The 18,808-nt window shown below is 34.9% G+C and overlaps 1 protein-coding gene across 1 annotated transcript in view; it reads right to left on the minus strand.

The window, feature by feature from the left end:
- LOC131073617 (uncharacterized) overlaps positions 1–18,808 on the minus strand; it is a 57,658-nt gene that overhangs the window by 16,754 nt on the left and 22,096 nt on the right. The window contains exons 3-4 of the mRNA XM_058010094.2: positions 7,611–7,828; positions 7,353–7,440 (exon numbers count right to left, since the gene is read on the minus strand). Coding sequence (XP_057866077.2) covers positions 7,353–7,440; positions 7,611–7,828 — 306 coding nt within the window. The remainder of the gene's footprint in view (positions 1–7,352; positions 7,441–7,610; positions 7,829–18,808) is intronic.

The raw sequence follows: 18,808 nt of genomic DNA on the forward strand, positions 1-18,808 counted from the left end.
TAGTTTAGCATCTGAGAGGTCTTTGTTCAAGAGGGGATAAGATACTTAGTATTTTATTCTTTGTTTAAAGGTGTCATAAAAAACACATCAACAATACGCCCTAGGTATGTACCCAAGTGTCTAGGAACACCCAAGGTACGTACCAGGCATACTCGTACATAATAAAACTTGAACAACTTCAAAGAGGTGGGGGATACCTTTTGAATTGTAATGTGTAAAACCAACTTTAAAAGCTCGTATTATTGAGTGAGACTTCACTTTTGTGGCATTGGTGGGAAAGGGATTAGAGTATGTGAAGGCCCAAATAAGAAAGAGTTGTCAAGCGAAAAAATTGTGACAATCATTAGAGAACAAGAATGTAATGTCTCTTTCTTGGATTACCTTGTATTTTGCCCTAAATTCACAAAATCCAAATGAAACAAGGAACATAATTTAGTTAGAGAGATAATCCTTACCTAAGAAAAGAATGAGGTAAGTCTATCTTGGAAACTTGCAACCTAGTTAGATAATAATGTAGACATAATACATATAATATATCTATCTCTAAGGTTAAAGGAGAAACACACGTATAGCACATAAATCCAAATAATCTCAGACTCAAACATAACGAGGATGGAGATGGGATGGTCATGATGAGGTGCCCTAAATATCCCTGACCCTAGGCCCAAGAGTAGAACCCTGTCCCTCTTGGCCTCATGTGGTCCTTTACCATTCTCATGAGGTGGCGTACCTAGTGAAGCCTGTACATCGTTCCCCTCTATCATGCTATTCTTCTTTCACCTTATGATTGAGGATCCCCTTTCTTGTCTACCTCAAAAACTAACACCTATAGGGTTTGGAGGGAAGATTGCAATAGGGTGGCCTTGACTCAACCCTAGGCCCCAGATTAGGACCTTATCCTTTTTGGCCTCGTGGTCCTTAATCGATGGTCCTTAACCATCATCATGAGGTGGCCTCGTGCTCCTTAACCATCTTTATGAAGCACCATACCTAGTGAGGAATCTTTCATTGTTCCCCCTACTATGTCCCTTATCCCACTACCACAATTGAAAGCATCAATAATATACAAATTATGCATCACGATTCACAATACACAAAAATTATGCAAAATTATCTTTATCATCAAGATACATAGAGAATGTTTGCAAAGATATGAAGTGCATGGAGATTAGATTATTCCAAGAAGGTAGTTTATAAATGCATAACATTATATGTGCATAAATATTACAAGTGCATGGGTATTATAAGTGCATACAGATTATTATATTGTTTTCCTCTTTTCATACCAAATTGCAAGGGTTAATGTCCTTCGTGCTAGATGCCTAAAATATGATGTTTCTTCCTTTTCTCCCCTCTTCTTCAATGTTGGTCTTGTCTTATCATACCTTTCCATCAATTTGTAGGGTGACATCCCTCCTCTAAGGTTGTGACCGATGGGAGGGGTCATATCTTTTTGTTGTTCACCTAAGTTCTTCAACATTTAATCACTCCTTCTACTCCGAATTTGTTAATGCTTAATCCTCCATCGCTTAGTGTTTAATTAGTGCTGATCATTTTGTTGGTTAAGCGAGAATCATAATTCATAGAGAAGAGAGACAGTGCTCCATCAAGCAATCGTTCCTTGCTATGATCAATACACAATAATAAATGTCTATGATTTGCTCCAAGTGGTAAATCGATAAATTGTGGAGTCTCCCTATCGTGAGACAATTTCTTATTGGATTTTGTTGAATCATGTCGAGGTCATGACAAAGAAACTAATGCTACAGTTCAAAGAGAAAAACTAAGATCTCATCCTTTCAGCAAAGAAAAAATCAATTACTTTACCTACAGATTCTCAACCGATAACGGCCCCCCAATATCCTTTCTTGGAGACACCTTCTATCCAAGTAGAAGATCCCACTCCTTCCCACAAAAGAGGCCCATTGGACAAGGCAATTACAAATTTGCAACAGAAAAAGTTGCACGTTGCATTTATGCCAATGGTCTTCCTTTCAACTTGGTGAGATCACCATATTGGTGGCAACAATTAATATTGCACCTTCAAAATAAATATTTAGTTACATGTATAAACTATTGATTGGACCAAGCTTATATATGTATATTTTTTTTCATACATTTGCAATATCCATTTTGTCACTTATCTAATTGGTCCACATTCAATATAACTACATTTTCCTCACTATTTATTTTGAGCAAGCCCTTTCAAAATAAATAGTGCACCTTCTAGTTTCACAACATCTACGTATGAAATGGTGCGCAACACCTTATTGGCAAGAGAAAATAATTTTGTAGAGACATCACTCAAACCAATTAGGGATTCTTGGATTGAAATGCGAGTTTCTATTGTTTTTGATTGATGGAAAGATTGCAAAAACTGTCCTTTAATAAATGTTAAAGCAGTGTCCCCCAAAGGGGCAATGGTTTTTAAGGCAATTAATTGTGAGGGGCAAATCAAAGATGCAAATTTCATTTCTGAAATCTTCATTGAGTCCATAGAGATGGTGGGTCCTGAAAATGTTGTCCAAATAATTATAGACATGCAAAAAATTGTAGGGAAGCAAGTGCTTTGGTTGGGAAAGATATACCACACTTTTGGACACCATGCATTGTATGCTCCCTTAAATGGTGATGCAAGCAATTGACACTCAAATAGAGTGGGTGAAAGATATATACCAAGAGGGTGATGAGATCCAAATGTTTGTGACAAACCACCATATGTCACAAGGCACTTCCAAGACTTTCTCAAGGTTGGAATTGTTGAAAGTATATTTAATTTATTTTTTAATTTTATTTATGCCATGTTTAATATGTAAGTGATATTTTTTAATGTGTTATTAACATATTTTTTACATGATCCTACGTTGTTGAGACCCGATTTGCATCACATAGTTGTTTTGAGATGACTTTTGAAGGTGCAAGAGGAATTTGGTGCCATGGTTATTAGTAACCACTGGAGTGTTTCAAAGCAATCAAATTCAAAGAGGGCTTAGACATTTAGGTCATTGATCCTAAATGACGATTGGTGTGCTCATGTGGAATGTCTTGAATTTCATCGAGCCTATCATGAGTATGATCAAGTATACTGATACCAATCAGCAATGTTTCAAAGAAATCTATGATGACATGGACTCCATGATAGAAAAAATCAAAGGCATATAAGCACAAAAAGAGGAAGACCCCGAAGAATTTTTTTTCCGAAGTGTGGAAAAAATCATCCATCACTGCTGGAACAAGATGAACAAATCTTTGCAACTCCTTGCGTAGAGCTATAGCACTCAGATACTTGCTTTGCCAAAAGTGGTTGAACATGTTAGGTAAAAATTTGGGTTGTTCATCTCAAGACAAGATCATAATCCTTGTGCTCTTAACAACCAATACATTATAGATGCTTGTACATGGTACCTCCAAGGGCAAGATTATTTGTTCCTCCAACCTCTTGCAATCAAGATTATATCAAGAGTATTTTTTATTTTTTAACATTTGTATTGTAGATTTTAGTACTTAACATTCTTTAATTTATTTTGCATTTTATATTTTTAAGTTGTGTTGGTCTCTCCAATTTCAATAGGTTGCAAGTTCTTTCACTAGACGGAATTGGCATACATACTCCTTTATCCACTCAATGAAGTGTAACTGATTGTTTACAAAGAAAGAAAAAGACTTGGTTTATGTTCATTCCATTTCGCGTCTTCTATCACATAAGCAAGAACACTACAAGAATGGGTCAACGAAGCATTGGGATATAGCCCTTGAATATACCAATTTGGATGCATCTATTCAAGAGCTTGCAAGAGTCGAGACACTTACACACAGGCCTGGAATTTGACGGCCACCCATGTCTGTCATATGATTTTTTTATGACGGTTTAGTCATTCTAATGCCTTTCGTTTTACGTTTTTAAAAAAGTGTCAATTTTTTTATTTGTGAATAGTTTAATATAAATTTTTTAAGGTTCATAGAATTGAAGTTCAAGTAAAATACAATTGGGAAAAAAAATGTAAAAATTTAAAAAACAATGATAAATTAGTAATGCACTAAAAAAATCATAAATTTACTTGTAAGTTTCTAAATTCAGATCCAAAAATCTTGTTTATTATAGAAATAGAAACTATTTTAAAATTTTTTATTACAATATTTTAAAAAATTAGAAATGATTATATCTTATCATTTCAATTGTTAGAAGTTTCTATATTGATATTTAAGACAATCTTATAAAAAACATTAAAAAATAAATTGACAATGTTTCTAAATTTATATAAGAAAAAACATACTAAAAATTCATATAAAATAATATAAAATTAGAAACAATTATATCTTAATCCTACCATTTTAAAATATTTTAAATAAATTCATATATTTATAATAAACGTTGTAAAATAATATATATCAATATATATTACCTATTATAATTTTTTACCGATTATTAATAAATTTAAGTGTCTTATATACGATTTTTGGAAAAAATAGCATGTCGATACATATGATCCACTAATTTGATTAGTTGTAATATACTGTCTAAAAGTACAAAAACGGTCATATAGCCAATCAAATTCCAAGCCTGCTTACACATGATGCACCTAGTGGGAGTGGCACTGCATTTACTTGTGGTTCAAATGATCTTGAACTTGAAGCAAAGATGATCTTGATCTAGAGATCCTTTCGATGATTGATGCAGATTGAAGACAATTATTATTTTTTATTGTCAATTTTGTAATTGTAATATTTTCACTTGAACTGTGACCCTAGACATATATGATATATATTATATGGCATATGACAATATTGAAATTCTAAACTATCAATTGGCATTTGGTATTTATCTTTATCACTTCTATTTTGGCATTTTAGTTTTACAATTCTATATAGTTCTTTAAATTTTTTGTGTATATATATATCAAAGATGAAAAACTATGTGATTTTTGAAAAACAGTATTCGCATGCCATTTTTGGCTGCGAGCCCAAGTTTTGCCCTAACTCGCCACAAGTTAAACAACTGAAAATAAAGGAAAATCGTGTGGTTTTGGGTCAAAAATCGACAGTAAAAACAAAAAACACTTTAACTTGCAAAAACCTAAAAAAATTCACTTATTTCCCAACCATTTGACAAAGGTTTTTAACTTCTTACAATGCAAAATAAACACAGAGATAGCACGCAACACAAATTCAGCGCACAATCACACGATTTCGTTAGGGCACAGCCACAAATTCTTCATAGTTATTACAATTTAATTCAAAAGTCCCACAATTTCGTGAAGGCTTGAATACTTCATACGATTTATGGAGCACAGTCACACTTCAATCTCTTTGTTCTTCAGATTTTTGGGCTCTTCAATAAGGTTTGGAGTCTATTTCAGTAAAAAAAAAATTACCATAAAACCATTTCAATGTTAATAATCATAGATGGTCATAAGTAAACATAGTGTTTCTATGTAACCATAAAAGTTAAAAAATTTAAACCACTTTTCCCATTAACCATTAAGCCCTTTTTTTCATTATTTTATGCCATTTAAAAAATGTGCACTCCGGTAGAATGATTTGTTGGGTAGGTTTTAAACTTTTACATGATATTCATATTTGTTTATCATATGTCCATAACATTAAAAAATTTCTTCATAGGTTTCCGTTTTACCAATATTGCTCTTACCTTGTTAATCTTTAGAGCAACACTGGTATTTTTCTTAACTAATTTTTCGTTAAAAATCTGTTGTTATAAACATAAGCATATCTCTAAGCTCTCGTTAAGATCCATATGATTTATTACATCAACAGTTTTTCTTTCATGTTAAATGATTTATTTCATAAGTAACCACTGAATTTATCAGATGTCATTTGGTAAGTAACCATTGAATTTATCGGATGCCATTTGGTAGATAACATGCTGTAATTGTTGTCACAGAAAATTGACAGAATATTAAGTCTCAAATTCTCAATTGGGATCAAAATAATGCTAGGAAAATTGAAAGAAGTAGGAGAGAATCCAAAAGATTTATGGTTAAAATCTGTTGTTCATAACACTTGCCGTCCATAAGATTACATAGCATTTCTTGCAGTTTCTAAAAGACTCAAAGTGAAAACAATTTTCAATCATTTGAATGTCAAATCTGTCATACCTGTACTATTTTTTATGTTGACTCCCTCTTTTGCTAGGTTCTCTTCCTACTTTTTTGAACAAAAATGGCTTCTATAGGTAAAGGTGGTGGCAGAAAGAGAGACCCATGTTGCAAACATGGGACACCAAGTCCAACACAAGATGTCATTTGTATCCATTGCACTAAGCTTATGAAAGGTGGCATTAATCAGCTCAAATATCACCTTGCAAAAATTGAATGTCGAGATATCAGACTATGTAAGTTGTGTCCTAAAGAGGGTACGAGGGATGCAATAGCAACACTTGAAGCATATGATCAAAAGAAAGCAACAAAAAAGAGAACAGCAGAGGCAATGGCAACCTCAAGGGCAGATTTGAGTTCTATAGGGTCACATGCAAATGTGGGGGCATCTAGTTCTTCCCTTGGGCCATGGATATGAGGATTAGAAGTGTGGGCAGCCATATGGAAAACTATTTTGTTCCACATAGTCCTGGTGCACAACCTGGATTGCAAGGCACTGCATGGAATAAAGAGGCTTACCATCAAGCAAAGTTGGTGTGTGCTAGATTTTGGTTCTACAACAATATTTTGTTCAATGTTGTTTCTTGTCCGTATTGGGAGCAATTGGTCACTGCATTGACCGTGGCAAGTAAGGGGTTAAAGTCCCCAAGTCATTATGAGATGAGTGGGCCATTATTGCAAGATGAGGTCCAAAACACTCACCAATTAATGGAAGAGCAAAGGAGTATTTGAGAAAATAATGCCTGCACCATTCTATCTGATGGGTGGACGGATGGTATGAATAGGACACTCATCAAATTTCTAGCTGCTTCAAGGTCACGGTATTTTTAAAATCAATTGATGCCTCCAATCGAGTGAAGAATGCAGAGACATTGTGCAACATGTTAATAGTCTTTAGCAGCACTAGGGATTTACTTTTTCAAGAGAGGATAGGATACTCGGCATTCTATTATGTGTTGACAAAGGATCAACGCGTACTTTTCCCACATCAACAAAAGCATTGTGTCAGTTAAAAGGCAAATTATGTTCACCCAAAGGCAATAAATGAGAAGGAAAACCTACCAATTCCATTGTTCAGATCTATTATAATAAAAAATTTAAGTATCATTCTTCAAAAACTAGCTAAATTTTGATATACAAATTCCAGTTGTCAAAAGTCCTTGCTAAACTATACATCCTTAATATCGTTAAGCTTCACTACACAGCTGGTATATAAACATTCGAGACAGTAAAAATTACCTCCACTTTTTTGGGCTTGTGCTACTGCATGAAGAGCAAGGGTTGTTTTCCCCGAAGCCTCCGGGCCATAGATTTCAACTACACGTCCCTGCACAATATTCCAAGTGAACTAAGCAATTGCATTTTTATTTTTATATTTGAATGGCACCATGAAATAAAAAAGGAAAAGTACTACGCAAAGCACTTATATATATTATCAAATGCTCAATACTTGAAATTTAAATGCATATGCTTTCATCAAAAATCAAAAAAACAAACCTTCGGAAGCCCCCCAACTCCTAGTGCAATGTCTAGCCCAACAGACCCAGTTGAAATGACAGGCACCTGTCTTCTGCCAGAAGTTCGGCCAAGCCACATAACAGTCTCCTTCCCAAAATCCTTGGCTATTTGATTCAAGGTTGCTTCAAGGGCAGCTTCCTTTTCAGACATCTCATCACCAGATTCTTGACTGGAGTCTGATTTGTTCTTCTTCCTACCTAAAAGATACAAACTAGTAAATTTTGAATATTTAACTCCAACTAAAACTTAGTCAATAAAGTACTGAAAAATGCTTTAATTCAATATTAGAAACAAAAGACATTTTACTACATCACCAAACAAATAAGCTTGTTTCCTTTCTATGGGTACTACATCCCACAGGGAAAACACTGATAGTTTAGCATTCTGTCACCCAACAATTTCATAAATGTCTCTCTGAGGCATTCTTTGACAACCTCATTAAAAGAGAACAACTGTTAATCACTGGTAAGTTTAAGTGACAACAACAACCAAGAATTCACACAAAAAACATTAGCATGTAGAGTCTACGCGCTTAATACCAGTTTCAATAATCATACTAGAAAAATGTTTTAATTCAATATTAGAAACAAAAGACATTGTACTACACTGCCAAACAAATAAGCTTGTTTCCTTTCCATGGGTACTACATTCAAGGGGGAAAACGCTGATAGTTTAGCATTCTGTCACCCAACAATTTTAGAAATGTCTATCTGAGAACAACCGCTAATCACTGGTAAGTTTAAGTGACAACAACAATCAAGAATTCACAAAAAATTATTAGCATGTAGAGTCAATGAGCTTAATACCAGTTTCAATAATCATATAATAGCCAGCTTTCAACTTCATCTATACACCAAATAACTACTCTGATTAATGTGTAGGTGTTAATTGCCATACCAGATAACCAGTTAAAAAGCCAGTCATCTGAATACAGAATGAGGTCCTAGATCCAATTGGTTTATTGCCACAGTCTCCAAACGTCAAGGAGTCTTGATCTTGCCACTTTACAATAGAGAAGTGGGGGACTTTCGTCATCGTATCAAAGATATATAGAAAATTGCAATTTTTTGGATCCAGCAAAAGCCTTACGATAGGGACCTTGACATAATATAAATTGGACTAATGCAAATGTTTCTTTAAGTCACAAATCAATGTTCAGCATTCCAATGAAAGATTAATCAAAAGGCCAAAAATATGTCTTAGTAAGTTCAGTTTGATGCAAAAGTATGCCTTTAACAGTTATATTCTAGAGTATTTTATCCACGTATTAAACTAAACAATCTATAAATGTTTTTTTTTCTTATGAAGGAGGTATTAAATGGAAATAATCATCTAGCCCAATATGACCAATTATTTATCATTTATAACTATAAACTCTGAGAATCTACTGAACCATTGTTTAAGGAGAACAGAAATGAAAAGACAATCAGAAAATGTTTGGTCCAAAATGAAAGAGGGTTTTTAAGTAGGATGGATTGCAGGGGTAACTGCAAGGCCAACCTCAAGCTGACAATGAAGGTTATTGTTCTAAAGTCTTGAGGAAAGTAAAGAGTCAAATGCAATGCATTATGTAGAGACTTGTATAATTGTATTATTATAGCTGCAATCTGGGAACAGCAGTTGCTGATAAATTTTTCTACCATGGAGGAAAATGGGGAGGCATCAACTCCTCTGCAAATGATTTCTCATATGATATAATCCTATTAGGAAAAATTATACTCTCAACGCAGAAGAACTGAAAGCCAATGTACATCAGCACAAAATACTGGAACTGTGGTTGAACAAAAAAATACAAAAGAACAGAATTGAATATTTAAACCAGAGCAAAGTCAATTTTACTTTTTCGGCTTTTAATATTTAATGAAGTGTAAGTGAGGCATGCATTTTATTTGAGACACTCTCACATTTAAAATTTAGGAAATTAGTGGAAGGAAAAATAACACTTTATAATGGAAAATGAAAGTGAAGTTTGGGTTTCCACAGGTTGCCATCCTCATGCAATGCAATATTTTCTAAATGAGTAAATTACCTATAGGTACCTATCTACTAGGAATTCTTCTTCTGATCAATGAAAATTGTCTCCCCAAACACAGCTTGGGAACCCACCTTCTCCAATTCCTTCATGTGGTAGCAAGGCCTTCACAATCATTGTAAAGTTAAAACACAAAGTTGTGGTAATTTGATGGAGCTGAATTATTTTTTCGAGTTTTTGTGTGTTGTGGTGAAAGAGTGCTCAATTTCCTAGTCATTTAAAGGAAGAAAAAAAAAAAGACATAATTGTCTATGATATAAGGAGCCAAGTGGTAACTCTTGGTTCAAGAAAAGATGATGGCTGCATATGCAGCTTCATTGTATAATACCCTATGCTCTGATGCAAATAAGTGCAAGTAACAGGTTTGAAGGGTGCTGCATGGAAGAAGGCATCCAGCAGCAAGGAATGCACAGCAACAAGCAAGGAATGCCGCAGCAACAAGGAAAGTGCACATAAAAGAGCCAAAAAGTAGGAGAAAGAAGGTACAGTAGCTTGAAGGAGCAGTGAACAGCAATGAAGGAGGACAAACAGCAAGATAAGAGCAATGCACAACGGTGGATGGGGACAAACAACAATCATTTCAAATGCCACTTTAAAGAAAATCTAGGCAGCAAACCCTTTTGACCAGATATTTCACAAACTCTTTTTTAAGATAAAATTCTTTCCTGTTTTTAAGGAGACATGGAATTTTGGTACTTAATTTTTGCAATTGGGATATAAATAACTTTTCTTTGCTAAGATTTGTTTTTATCTGTTTGTAAAGGAATTTTCTTACAGAGTTTGAAATCTACTTTTTTCTCTTTGTAAACTGTAGGCGAGATCAGTGCAAGCCAACCTAACTATACTACATCATGACAAAGTTTTAAATCAAAAGACTGGATAATGGGACAGAAGATGCTTATGCATTGATGTAATTAAAGAATAGGTCATAGGACTAAAGACAGACAAAAAAATCAGGTAAAAAATGAAGAATGGAAAGAACTCATTAAAGACAGTAAGAAATAGCTTATATGAAAAAATAGTTAGAGCAAATGAGAAAAGGGACAAGGAACAACACTTGTTAACAGGAAAAAGCTATGGTTCACTGCAAGCCTATTCAGTGAAGATAACAATTTTTTGTCTAAAGCACAATATTAAGTGAGAGCAACAGGAAAGCTTTGATACTAGCAGTTTGCTAGATTTTTCTCTTTTTCAAATGTTTTTATTTTTGTTTCTTCAGAAATCAAAATTTGCACACTATTTAGAGTCCAATCAATTCATAGGGTCAAATTACATGAAATGGAAGAAATTCATTAAAGGAAACTTTAATGATCTATGGAGCATGATAGAAAGCAAAATTGGCCCAACAATTCATACAGAGGCCACAAACAAAGATGCATTTGAACTCCAATCAAAAAGCTATAGACATATTTCAATGTTCATGTGCATATAAAACCTATGTCCATGTCCATTCATCTGAAAATAGTTGGAAAGCTTGGCATACAACCACAGTACAAAACAAATCAACTTGATATTGCAATTGTATAAACAGAAGTTTTCTAAGAGTGTAAAATCAGTTTTTCTCAAAAAACAAAAAAAATTACATCATGCATAATAATAGCCAAAATAGATCAAACCATGATAACAGTAACCTTGAATGGTCATCCCTCTATGTACAAAAAAATAGTAAAAACCCTGTAATTCATATATAAATTGAGCAACGGATATATGACAATCCATGAGTTATTGATACACATTCCTACAGTCTACCTTGTCATATAGCCAAAACAGGAGAAGATGCCTTTACAGAAACACAAGCAGAGACAGTAATGGCAAAGGTGTAAGAAAAGGTCGTGCAATAGAGGCAATAATTTTATCAGAGGAAGGAGTAGTCAAATTGGTAAAAGTTCACATCCTAGTCATGAAGAAGAAAGCCATTACAAAGCAAGAAGCACAAATAATGACCATGGTAATCGAAGATTATGTACTGGCAAAAAGAAGGTAACGTGATATAGATGCAGTAAAACAAGACATTATGCTTCTGACCATTAAACATCATTTGAAAAACTTCCAGAGAAACATGATTCAACAAATTATGCCTTATACAAAGATGATTACATCAACCATGGTGGAGGAGAAACTAATTTTGAAGCCACTTTTAGAGTAATGAAGGAAGATACAGAATGTGTTATCCTGGGAAAAAAAGATGATATGGCTGATGTTTGGGTGATGAATAAGGGTGCAATAAAGCACATAATATAGGAAAGCTTTTTCTGGACCTTTTTGAAGGAAATTTCAGTCTAATAAACTGGCAGAACAAACAATTCATAAAGCGGTTGGATTTGGAAGTGTTAGTGACATTTGTAGATGACTCAAACTATTTCATTATGTGTGGTACATGCCCACACTGAAAAAGCATTTGCCATCCCTGAAGACTATTTGAAAAATGGAACACTAGATTGTACTTGAAGATGGAATACTAAAAATCAATTTAGTAAAAGACGGATACAAGATAAGTATAAAGGTTATGAAAATGAAAATATGTTACATGTATGTCGTAGAATAATGCCAGCAGATGACAAAATACAGTCAAGACAAGCAAATTTTTTCCACAGTGATCATGGCACTGAAGCCATGGCCATTTAAACATCCAAAGTTTGGAGATTCACAAAAACAGGGAATAATCAGCTGATTAGCTACCTTTCTAAGATGGTGTTTTGTGTGCAACTTGAATCATGGGAAAACAAAACCAGGAGCAGTTTCCAAAGAACTCAAATTGGAGAAAAAATCAATGTTTGCAATAATTCACAATGATGTTTGTGGCATGGGTGACTTTCCCCAGAAAATACTTGCATTTTGTTCTTGTCATTGACAACCACTCTAGGATTAGATGGATGTGTTTTCTAAAATATGAAGCAGAAGTGTTTGCTAGGTTTGTGGAATTCCAAAACCTAGTTGAAAAAACAAACATGAAAATTCTCACATTGTTACCAGACAACGGAAGACAATATGTAACAAGGAATAAAGAGGATATTGGCAAACTCACATATGCATGAAAATGCTGACATTGATACCAAATGATGGTGTTAAGTTCTTTCAAAATTCTGTGATCAAAATAGAAGAGATGGAGATATGATCTGAAAGTTGTATTTTATCTGCTATAGCGTGTTTTAAAGATGCACCACACTTATCAATTTCGGTATGTTCATCCTCCTCAATGTGAGGATGCTATATAAGTGGATGAGGGGTTACGTAGTGAAGAGATATGTCTTCCCACGTGGGAAGACACATCTCTTCCCTACGTACCTCTCACCACAGTATATAAACTAATCACCGTTTACTTACCCGATCGGAATGAGTGCGACATGTTTGAGAATCGCTTTACCACCCGATACCATGAACGGTGTAACCGTGGGTCAAACACGATAAGTTAACTTTCGTTTTATTTATCATTAGTTAACGTTAACATATTAGTATATGTAATCAAATTAATATATATATATATATATATCGGAAGCATGAAATAGTACGACCGACTTTACAAAATTAACACTCCCTCTTAACTAGGGAGGACACATTTCATATTAGAGAAAACATCACAATTCATCCATTGATTGTGAAGAGAGGAGATATCACACCATAGTGATATTCAGAGATATGGTTCAACAATGAATATCAAGTCTCATGATACTCACCATAACTCATAGTTATCAAGTAAGGTATGTGCACTGGCATCAAGTCACATGATGCCTACCATACTGATAATGATTTCATGGCATGTCCATGAATATTATGTTCATAATATTCACCATGAAGATCTCTATCATAATTATGGTTTATTTAATGATATCAACCAACAGATATCTACCATAATGTCTCAGAGATATATATGCTATCATGACACGTCCACAGATATCAAGTCACATGATATCCATCAAGATAGTTAAATTGATAATTGTAAAATCGTCACCTTACAATATCAATTTGAAACAAGTGTTCATTATTGAAAAGTCGTCACCCTTCAATAATGTTCACAAAAGGCCCATGCAGTCATGGAGTCACACACATGACAAATAAAAGAGTTTACAGTTTACACACTAAACATCTTTAAATATATTAGTATATCAGAATAAATGAGACTATATCTCAAAATTAAATAACATTTTCAACCATACCAAGTTTATCTCTAAAGTGTTCAATCTTGATCCTGGAGAGAGGCTTGGTAAGAATGTCTGCAATCTAATCACCTGTACTAATATAATTCAGTCGGATCACATTCCTTTCACACCATATCTCGAACATAGTGATAAGGAATCTTAATGTGTTTAGACCTGTCATGAAATACTGGATTCATTGAAAGTTTGATGCAACTCTGATTGTCACAGTAGATAACAGTAGGATTTAAGGGCTGACCAAACAATCCTACAAGCAATTTCCGGAGCCATACAGCTTCTCTTGCTCCCATGGAGGCTGCAATGTATTCAACTTCTTTAGAACTCTGAGCAACTAAAGACTGTTTTCTACATATCCATGAGATCATTCCTAATCCTAAACTGAAGCAACATCCTGATGTGCTTTTCCTGTTAACTATGCTTCCAACCCAATCAAAATCGGTGAATCCATGTAGGTCAAGTTCTACATGTTTATATTTCAAATCAAAACCAATAGCTCCTCGAAGATATCTTAGAAAATGCTTTGCAACAACAAGATGTATTTCCCTGGGTTCACACATGAACTGACTTAGTGCATTTACAGCATAACATATATTAGGTCTTGTGTTTACCAAATACATCAGAGATCCAATAATCTATCTGTAGAGTGTAGGATCTACAAACTCTGATTCTACAGCTGTTTCCTTTAGCTTGTGCAGATTTGTCTCCATAGGTGTGGTCATGGATCTACAATCCAACATTCTAAATCTCTTGAGTATATCGATGGTGCATTTTCCTTGATTAAGGATTATACCATCTGCCTGCTGCCAAACTTCCAATCCAAGGAAGTAGTGAAGAATTCCAAAATCTTTCGTATCAAACTCAGAGGCTAATTCTTTCTTACATCGAGAAATACAATTATCCTCTCCTGTGATTAGTAGATCATCAACATAAAGAATAAGAATTAATAATTCACCATTGATTACCTTGTCGTAGAGATTTGGATCTACTTCATTCTTGAAAAACCCTAATTCCAAGAGATAGTGATCAATTCTTTCATACCATGCTCTGGGGGCCTGTTTCAGTCCATAAAGAGCTTTCTTTAATCTGCAGACATGTGATTCAGCCTTGTGAATCACAAAACCTTCAGGTTGCTCCAAATAAACTTCTTCTTCAATCTTACCATTCAGAAAAGCAGTCTTGACATCCATTTGATGGACTTTCCATCCTTTAGATGTTGCAATAGCCAAAACTGCTCGAACAGAAGTGTATCTAGCAACAGGAGCAAATATCTCTTCATAGTCAATACCTTCTTTCTGTAAGAAGCCTCTGGCAACAAACCTTTCTTTGTGCTTCTCAATGCTGCCATCTGCTGCATGTTTGATTTTGAAGAGCCATTTAGAAGATACCACAGATTTGCCTTTAGGCCTAGGCACAATATCCTAGACATCATTTTTCAGAATTGACTGATACTCTTCTGACATAGCATCTTTCCAAACTTGATGCTTGAGCACATCTCCAACACAAGAAGGTTCTGCATCAATGATCTCACTCATCAAGGCAGTATAACTAGAAAAAAGGTTAGGTCTCTTACTTTCTCTGAAGGTCCCCTTTGGAGCAGCATAATTTTCAGCTTCTTTAAGCATCTTTTTAGCCCAAAGTGGTCTCTTCCTAGTTTCGAAATAATTTTCTTCTAAAGGTAAGCCTTGAACTTCATGCTCAGCATCTTCAGGGGTCTGCCTCTGAATCTCAGGGGTGGAATCCTCATCCAAGCTTGTAGGAGGATCTTGGTGTTCTAATTCATTAGAGCTTTTGGACCTCCTGAATGCTATGTCTTCCTCAAAGATGACATCTCTGCTTAGTTCAATTTGTCTTTGACCAGGTATGTATATTTTGTAGGCTTTAGAGGTTTCACTGTATATTTTGTAGGCTTTAGAGGTTTCACTGTACCCAACAAATACTCCTTTCTTTCCAGAAGGTTCTAACTTTGACCTCTTTTCTTTGGGGACATGAATATAGACTGGACACCCAAAGATCCGGAAATGACTTATGTCAGGTTTGTTGCCAGTAAAGGCTTCTTCAGGGGTTTTATTGTCAAGAAGAGAATGAGGACATCTATTTTGAATGTACACAACTATCCTAGATGCTTCAGCCCAAAATGAGGTTTCTATATTTTGGTCAAACAACATAGCCCTAGCAGCTTCTACTATAGCCATATTCTTTCTTTCAGCTACCCCATTTTGTTGTGGGTTATAAGGTACAGTTAACTCCCTCTTAATCCCAACATTTATACAATAATCTTTAAACATATCAAAAGAGTATTCCCCCCCATTGTCTGTTCATAAGGTTATGATTTTCTTACCTGTCATATTTTCTGCAAGAGCTTTGAATTCCTTAAATTTAGAAAGGATTTCTTCAGACTCTTTGTACCTCAAAAAATATATCCAAGTCTTCCTAGAACAATCATCTACAAATATTACATAATATAAAATTCCCCTAATGAGGGTACAGACATGGGTCCACATAAATCAGAATGAACTAATTCTAATATATTTTTGGATTTATTGTTGCTAGAATTAAAAGACCCTTTAGTATTCTTTCCCAAGGCACACCCTTTGCAGGCTCCTTCAGATTTTTGACTTAGCTTGGGTAAGTCGATCACCATCTTCTCTATCTTAGGTAGGGCATGGAAATGAAGGTGCCCTAATCTTCTGTGCCAAAGTTCATTCGAATCTGGAGTCTCATGAATCAAGGCTAGAGGTGGAGTGGTGCAAAGTCTGTAGAGGCTCCCTTGTCTTACTCCAATGGTGTGGGCTTTCTTGATGGTGGAGCTCTTTGGCCAAGCAAGTACCTTTCCTTCCATAAAGGTTAATATGTAACCCTTATCTTCAAATGCAGAAACTGACACAAAGTTTCTCTTTATACCAAGTACAAATATAACTCCAGTCAGCTATAGGGATATGCCTGACTTTAGGTTGATATTGCAGGTTCCTATTCCCATAACTGGATAATTTGAGTCATCACCAATTGTCACTTCTTCATTTGAACTTTCCACAAGTGTATCTAGGTGCTCACGAAATCCAGTGATGTGTCAAGATGCTCCGCTGTCAATCACCCATGTGTTGAAACTGGAGGTGACTTGATTAGAGAGGGCTGAGTAGAAGACTAGCTTCTCGGAATTACTCCCTTTCTTAATTCTGCCATTGAAGCTTGTTGTTTGATCCTGTTTGGACAATTCATTACATAGTGCCCATATTGGTCACATCTGAAACATTGTACTTCAGAAATGTCTCTCTTCTTCTTGGAAGACCTCTTCCCATTTGAGTTGTTGTCCCTCTTTCTCTTAAAGTTCTTCTTTCCTTTCTTGTGGGAATTAGAGTTTAGAACTTGAATGTCTTCATTACCATTGTTTTGTTTTATTCCTCTTGTGACAAGTCAAGATTCCTCTTGAATGCAATCGGTTTTCAATCTATCAAACTTGGGAAATTAGAACGAGCACTGATTCCTTGAATGAACGATTCCCACGAGGTAGGAAGTCCATTTAGGGCCATCATAGCAAGTTCTTTGTTGTCTACTAGATGTCCAATAGTGGATAGTTGATCCCTAAACTCAGTGATCCTCAAGAAATAGGATGTAACTGTTTCTCCTTTATTCATCTTTATATGGTGTAGTTGATTCTTTAGGGTGAGAGCCCTGCTAGTGTTGTTGATTTCATATATGTCAGCTAGTGCTTTGAACATCTGAAAGGTCATCTCATATTTAGAAATAACTGGTACAATGTGGTCTCTTACTGAATCCACAATTATCTTAAGGGCCTTCTCACTGTCCTTGCTCCACTGGATTTTCTCTATATCATTAGAGGGTTCAGGAATTTAACTTTTGACATGGGAGTCAATTTTATTTTCTTTCAAAACAAGCATGATCCTGAAGTTCTAAGATACAAAATTTGATGCTCCATCTAATCTATCTACAAACCTAACTCCAGTTGCCATTAGGATCATGGGAATGTGATCTTAGTAAGAGCCTGGTGAAAGTTTATGAGATCGTTATAGAATTTTAATATGATCTTCCTTAACTTCGCTTTGATACCATGTTAAGTTCTTTCAAAATTCTATGATCAAAATAGAAGAGATGGAGATACGATCTGAAAGTTGTATTTTATCTGCTATAGTGTGTTTTAAAGATGCACCACACTTATCAATTTCGGTATGTTCATCCTCCTCAATGTAAGCATACTATATAAGTGGATGAGGGGTTACGTAGGGAAGAGATGTGTCTTCCCATTTCGGTATGTTCATCCTCCTCAATGTAAGCATACTATATAAGTGGATGAGGGGTTACGTAGTGAAGAGATATGTCTTCCCACGTGGGAAGACACATCTCTTCCCTACGTACCTCTCACCACAGTATATAAACTAATCACCGTTTACTTACCCGATCGGAAGGAGTGCGACATGTTTGAGAATCGCTTTACCACCCGATACCATGAACGGTGTAACCGTTGGTCAAACGCGATAAGTTAACTTTGGTTTTATTTATCATTAGTTAACGTTAACATATTAGTATATGTAATCAAATTTTATATATATATATATATATATATATATATATATATATCGGAAGCATGAAATAGTACGACCGACGTTACAAAATTAACAAATAGAAGATAATATATTTCAGATGAGCTCAAAAGTTTTTGTAAGGAGCAAGGAATAAGGAGGCTATAGACAGATTATATACACCAAAACAGAATGAAGTGGTAAGAAGTTAGATGCAAAAAGCATCAAATCTATTTTTCTACAGTCCTCGAAAGGAAAAAAGGTCTATCATTTACTGGGAGAAGAACAAACAAGTTCATCATCAGCCTAGATGTGATTTTTGATAAAATGAAAAATAAGCATAAGTCTAACTTGATTGGAAATTATTATAGGCTGAGAAGAATGTTGAAAGAAAGAAAAAATAAGGAAAGCAGGAGAGCTTGTGCCTCTGGAGATTGTGGAAAATGTTTGACTGGT

The sequence above is a fragment of the Cryptomeria japonica genome, chromosome 11 (genome assembly GCF_030272615.1).
Source record: "Cryptomeria japonica chromosome 11, Sugi_1.0, whole genome shotgun sequence".
Taxonomy (NCBI): domain Eukaryota; kingdom Viridiplantae; phylum Streptophyta; class Pinopsida; order Cupressales; family Cupressaceae; genus Cryptomeria; species Cryptomeria japonica.